General features: G+C 35.3%; 1 protein-coding gene across 1 annotated transcript; it reads right to left on the bottom strand.

The window, feature by feature from the left end:
• Positions 1 to 402: 402 nt before the first annotated feature.
• Positions 403 to 1,347, bottom strand: LOC101548413 (olfactory receptor 502-like). Its single transcript, XM_004613639.2, has one exon. The coding sequence runs from the start codon at positions 1,345 to 1,347 to the stop codon at positions 403 to 405; it is 945 nt and encodes a 314-aa protein (XP_004613696.2).
• Between the last annotated feature and the right edge of the window lie 4,851 nt (positions 1,348 to 6,198).

The raw sequence follows: 6,198 nt of genomic DNA, 5'->3' as shown, positions 1-6,198 counted from the left end.
TGCTTTGCTATTTTTCTCTTAGTACCTATTCAGACAACTGTAACTGTTATTTTCACTTTAGAATAAACAGCTAGTGAAAAGGGACACAGTTCTAGGTGTTTAAAAGTATAATAACTGAACATTAATTTATGACAGAGAATTCCTTTTAAAGACAATATAAATATATTTTGCAAAGGGTCTGAACTAGTAACTTTTAAAATGTGAACCAATGTGCGTCTATAATTAAATGTTAAGATTTTTGAGAGTAACCATGGATCTCTGATTTACAATTTAATATTATAAAATATATGATAAAAAATCTCCAATGCAAATGACATACAGACTGAAAACTTTTATCACAGACACACTTTAATTGTTATGTTTTAGAATACTTATATAAAACATATAGAATAACAAACTTCACTAAGAAAATAACTTCCTAGCAAGCTGCCTCTTCAGAGCCTCTTTAATCTCATTGTTCCTGAGGCTGTAAATGAGAGGGTTCAGCATGGGGATCACCACCATATAGAATACAGACACAACTTTGTTCTGATCAGTTGAATAGTTGGACTTGGGCATCACGTAAATGAATGTAATGGTCCCATAGAACAGAGTGACTGCAGTGAGGTGGGAGGTGCAGGTGGAGAAGGCTTTCTGGCGCCCCTCAGTGGAGCGCATCTTTAGGATGGTCATGAGGATGTAGACATAGGATACAGCTATGATAAACACAGTAACTGCAATGATGGAGCCAGCAATAAATGAATCCACCAATGCAGGGATACTGGCATCAGAACATGAGAGTTCAATTAAAGGAGTGAAATCACAGAAGAAATGATTCACTTCATTTGGGCCACAGAAGAATAAAGAGAAAAAGGTTATAGTAAAGGAAGAAGCATTGAAAAGACCCCCTGTGTAAGCCACTACTAGTAACTGAACACAGACTTGTGTGGACATTTTGTTGGAATACAAGAGTGGGTTGCAGATTGCCACAAAGCGATCATAGGCCATGGCAGCCAGAAGGAAGCACTCAATTGTCCCAAAGAAAACAGCGGAACCAAGCTGGATGCCGCATCCAAGATAGGAAATTGTATTTTTCTCCACCAAGAAGTTTACAAGCATGTTGGGAGTGACAGAAGATGAATAGCCTATGTCAGCAAAAGCCAACTGGCTCAGAAAAAAGTACATAGGATGATGGAGCTGAGAAGACACCCTGATAAGAGTGATTGTGCTGAGGTTGCCAGAGATGGTCACCAGGTAGATGCAAAGGATGATCAGGAAGAGGATGATTCGAAGAACGGGGTCGTCAGTTAAGCCCAGTAAAATAAACTCGGTTACTGCAGTGTAGTTTCTGTTCCCCAGGAAATCCATGAGCCAACGAGTTACAGTAATTATAAAGTCTATCTGTGTTAGAAACATTACAGAAAAGTAATAAATTGCAATAGTTTCATCTTAGTAATGCATATGAAAGTCATGATAAATATAGCCAGTCATATATATTTACATATACTGATAAGTCTGTGTTTCTAAATTTATTTTAAGGGACTTTAGGAAGTTTTCCCTAATGGTTGGCTTAATTTCTTTCAATATGAAATTCTACGAGTGCACTGCAATACCCTTAAGAGTTAAGAATATAATACATGTGTGCTCCAATACCCTTAACATTAAACAATGTAATACATAAAATATAAGAATGGAAAAAATAATGGTGAGTAAAATTAAATATAATCTCTTCTTGAAGGTTTTGTAATAAAAACTTTAGGTATGCATAGCAAATGGGGCTAGAGAGATAGCACAATGGGTCAAGGGCTTGCCTTGCATGCAGCTGACTGGAATTCCATCTCTGATACAACATATGTTTCCCTGTGCACTGCCTAAGGAGTGTTCTCTGAGTACAAAGCTAGGTGTAAGTCCTGAGAACAATTGGGGTGGCCCCGAAAATAAATATATAAATAAACCAGCTATGCATAGCATTTATCAAATGCTAACTAAATAATAAGTGTATAGTTAAAATATATAGATGTATATGCATGCATCTATGAATATGTATATAGTATATTGTATTTTAATAAAATATTGATACTTATATTTTATGAAGGAATAAACTGAATATGCTGGTTACTTAATTTATAAAAACACACAGTATAAGTTGTAAAATCAAAATAGTAATCCTCAGAATGCCTGACAGTTTTTCCTTTATAAAGAAGAAACATATGAATTAATTAATTTTTAGAAAGTTGAATTAGAATTGTTCTTGGTACTAATTCAGAAAGAAATTTCATTCAGGCTAATGATTTAAGTAATTTCTTGCAAACATGTTTCACTTTTTAAAATTTGAAATGAAAAATATTAGTATTTAATCAAGTAACTTGAAAGCTAGTGTTTAGGGATATCTTGTTTTTATTTGAAGTAATCACTATACAAAAATCCATGGTTGATAATGCATGATTAATATTTATTAATTACTTATCATACTACCAATGCTTCCACCTGATTTTATAAAATGAACTAATGTTATTTTCTAAGCAATATAATAAAGCATACTTTAAAATCTGAAAAAGGATCACCAGTTTGGCACCTGCTTGAAATTACTAGATTTTCCAACTTTGTATCTTATGCTTTACCTTACATGTTATTGACTCAAAGCTAAAGTATTAATAAATGTAAAGCTTTTCTGCAAATATATTTGTAATATGCTTTAAATCTTCAGTTTAAATATTTACATAACAGTAAATAGTCAAGGTATCTAAACATTGAGATTATATTAGCATTACTGGGAGTGCTGAGTCTGGGTAGTGTTAAAGACCAGATGATTTTCCATATTATGTGAAGATAAGAATCCTGGAAAAATAAACACAGAATTCTTATAACTTAGATTATACCTACTTATCCACAAGTAATGATGGTTGAAATAGCAATTCATTCAAAGTTGATAATTCTTTAATTGCATCTGTTCCATTTCCTCACTATGATTTACAAGAAAAGACATTACATTAGGTAGAAAAATGTTTTCAAATATAAAATGAAAATTAATATATCAGATATTTGGCAAAAGATATAATGTTACCTCTTGAAATAGGAACTCACACATCCTTCCTTAAGAAATCAATGCCCTCATGGTTATAGAGCTCTTTTTTATTTGTTTGTTTTTTCCTTAGGGAATGAATCTCTGAAGAATGTAGAAATTTCAACGTGAATTCTAAAATGCTATGGAGCATAATTATATAGAGTAGTGGATACTGAGCCATTCAATTCGCACATGTACATACAAACTAATCTTTAGTAATTTTGTCAATTCTCAAGATGCCAAATTAGTCTTTTGTTGATTTCTATAAATGTAGTATTAATTATTCTGAGTAAATATAAGACAAAATTTAATATAAAATTGAATATATAAATAATAAAACTTTTAAAGACAAGTAAGTTACTTTTTAAAGTAAAAGTAAGGAAAAAAATCGTTGAAAATTTGGAGAAAACTACAATGTGAAAAAGGGATTTGGATGACTTGCAGAAAAGAAATATTCTCTCATTAATCAAGAACCTTAAGATGTATCTTCTGATGATAAGATGTATGATATAATGCGGTGGACATTAACCATAAGTGTTTTAGGCTTCATCAATGAATTGCCCCTTTTCTTTTCCCTAGAGAAACTTGGAGTGCTTCTGCTAATACATCTAATCTCCTGAGTTTATCTTTTAACCTTTCCTTTGTGCTTTACCTCTCAGTTACAATTTCCCAAGTCAGGATTGGTTACTTATAAGCCAAACTTTCTAGAAATTCTGGACTTTATATTTGAAGTGAATTCCTTGCTTTTCTACTTCCCTTATAGCCTTTTCATATTTTACTATAGAGCAATGTTCTTTAATTAATGGTCACAGAAACAAAATTAATGCTATGCTCCTAATATTTGAGAGTTGATTGACTCTGAAATATATTTAATCCTGGGCATCCATCATAATTACTTAACTCAGGCTTCAGTTGCCTTAGTTTCTAACACCCCACAAAGGGAGGTCCGACCTTAGGATCCAGGGTGAGTAGCAAAGCTACCACGGCGTTGAGATGGGACAGTCTAGAAAGCATAATAGCATGGTCTAATGCAAGCTATTATGATTTAAGAAACAGCACCCTCATTGAGGACCAGCTAAATTGACCCGAGGATTTGGTCTGGGATTTATGGTAGAATCCTTGCTCTAGGAGCCCAGAGAACTAAGGTTTGGAATCTATATTTCATACTGTGTTTCCAAATAATGTAAGTTTTAATAAGAAGTAAACTTAATTGTTTAATATGTACAACTAAAGGAAAAGAGAAAAACAATACAGATGTCCTTGGGAGACAGACTGTCTCATTGAGTTAATCGCCCCAAGAGAATTTCCTCCACTGCAACATTTTACCTCTGTAAATAATCAATCACATTTTCATGTTATCCTATACCTTGAATCCCTTTAGATGTTCTATAAGTATGTGAACAGCTCTGCATTAAATGAGACACTCTGACCATCAGTCCATGGTCTCCTGTTCTCTTTGCTCGTCTGCTCGGGAGATCAAGGTGATGGCTCTCAGCCACCGAATGCATACTTTGCACACCCACATGCTGACCTCACAGTGATGGAATACAGCTTACCTAAGAATAAGTCTAACTTAATTCACTTCTTCATCCTAGTTTTAGAATCATCTCTCTCAGAGCCAGAGAGACATTACAGCAAGAAGAATGTTTTCCTTGCACATGGTGAACCTGTGTTAGATACTTGGCCCCATATATGATTCCCAGAACTGATCCCGAACACAGATGGGAGCAAGTCTTGAGCACATCTGGGACTGGCCCAAACCTTTCCCCCACAAAAATAAAATCCCTTATCTCAACCAATGAAGACTCATTAGAAGAATTGGGGTTTATACCAACAAAACAATGAAAACCAACATTCATTCAGAACTTACATTTTGCCAAGAACTCATAATGTAAGAGTTTGCAGGAGTTCATAATGTGCAATCTTTACAATGATTTTATAATATATAATAATTTTTACAGTTTTTTTTACAACAAAATCTATAATTTTACTTTGAGGAAAATTCCTCATTTTTTAATGATAGAAATGAAACTGAGGAGTTCAAGCAACTTGGGTTGATGCTCATGAACTCATATTGTTAGTTTCCCACTTCCAGTGCTCACCCTATTTCTGTCCCATTCCTTTTCTGAAGTTTCATTCTTCTGGAAAGTCCTTCACATCTTTCTCAGACCACAGGTCCCACTATCCCAGAATTGAAAGCAGTTAAAGCCTCCAGAGCAACCTCAATGAATGGAGGCTCAAATTCAGTGCATTAACATGCTTCCCTCATTTCTCAGAGGGAAGTGTTGCTATGTCCCTATGTCCATTTTTGTTGCTGGTTTCGGGCCATGCCTCGCGGTGCTCAGGGCTTACTCCTGGGTCTGTTCTCAGGGATTACTCATGGTAGGTTCAGGGGACCGTGTGTAGTGCTGGGGATGGAACCAAGTCAACTGTGTGCAAGGCAGGTGCTCTCCCTGCTGTACTCTCTCTCCAGCCCCTACTGTCTTGTTTTCAAGCTGCTTTTGTCATTTGGGGGATAATGCGGGTAGGGCTTTTGCCTTGCATGCTGCCAACCTGGGTTCGATTCCTCCGCTCCTCTTGGAGAGCCCAGCAAGCTACCGAGAGTATCCCGCCCACAGGGCAGAGCCTGGCAAGCTCCCCGTGGCGTATTCAATATGCCAAAAACAGTAACATCAAGTCTCACAATGGAGATGTTACTGGTGCCCACTCGAGCAAATTGATGAACAATGGGACAAAGTGCTACAACAGAGCAACTGTGCTACCAATATTGTGCTTATAACACCAATAAAAATAAAAACAATTTAAACATTCCAATTATCTCAAAGAAAGCAGGGAAGTGAAATAGAGAAATAATATCAAAACAAAAATTTAATAAAGAAAATCTATGCAAATCAGCTAACTTTATTATTAGTGGTAACATATGGAATGGTTTAGGCCCAGAAATGTACCTCAGTGTCTAGTGCTTTCCTGGTATGTGGAAGGCCATGGGTTCACATACCACAACATTTAGTGAAAAAACTCATCATTTTTGCTCAATATCACACTGGGTGTTTCAAATATTAAGACAATAAGAAATAAAACTCATAAGGTTGAAACATCTAGACCAGCATTTATATCAAAAATCTGAACAACATGTTTAATGACTAGTTTCAAAG

The sequence above is a fragment of the Sorex araneus genome, chromosome 6 (assembly GCF_027595985.1).
Source record: "Sorex araneus isolate mSorAra2 chromosome 6, mSorAra2.pri, whole genome shotgun sequence".
NCBI classification, from domain to species: Eukaryota; Metazoa; Chordata; class Mammalia; order Eulipotyphla; family Soricidae; genus Sorex; species Sorex araneus.
This window is presented reverse-complemented; position numbering and strand designations above follow the sequence as displayed.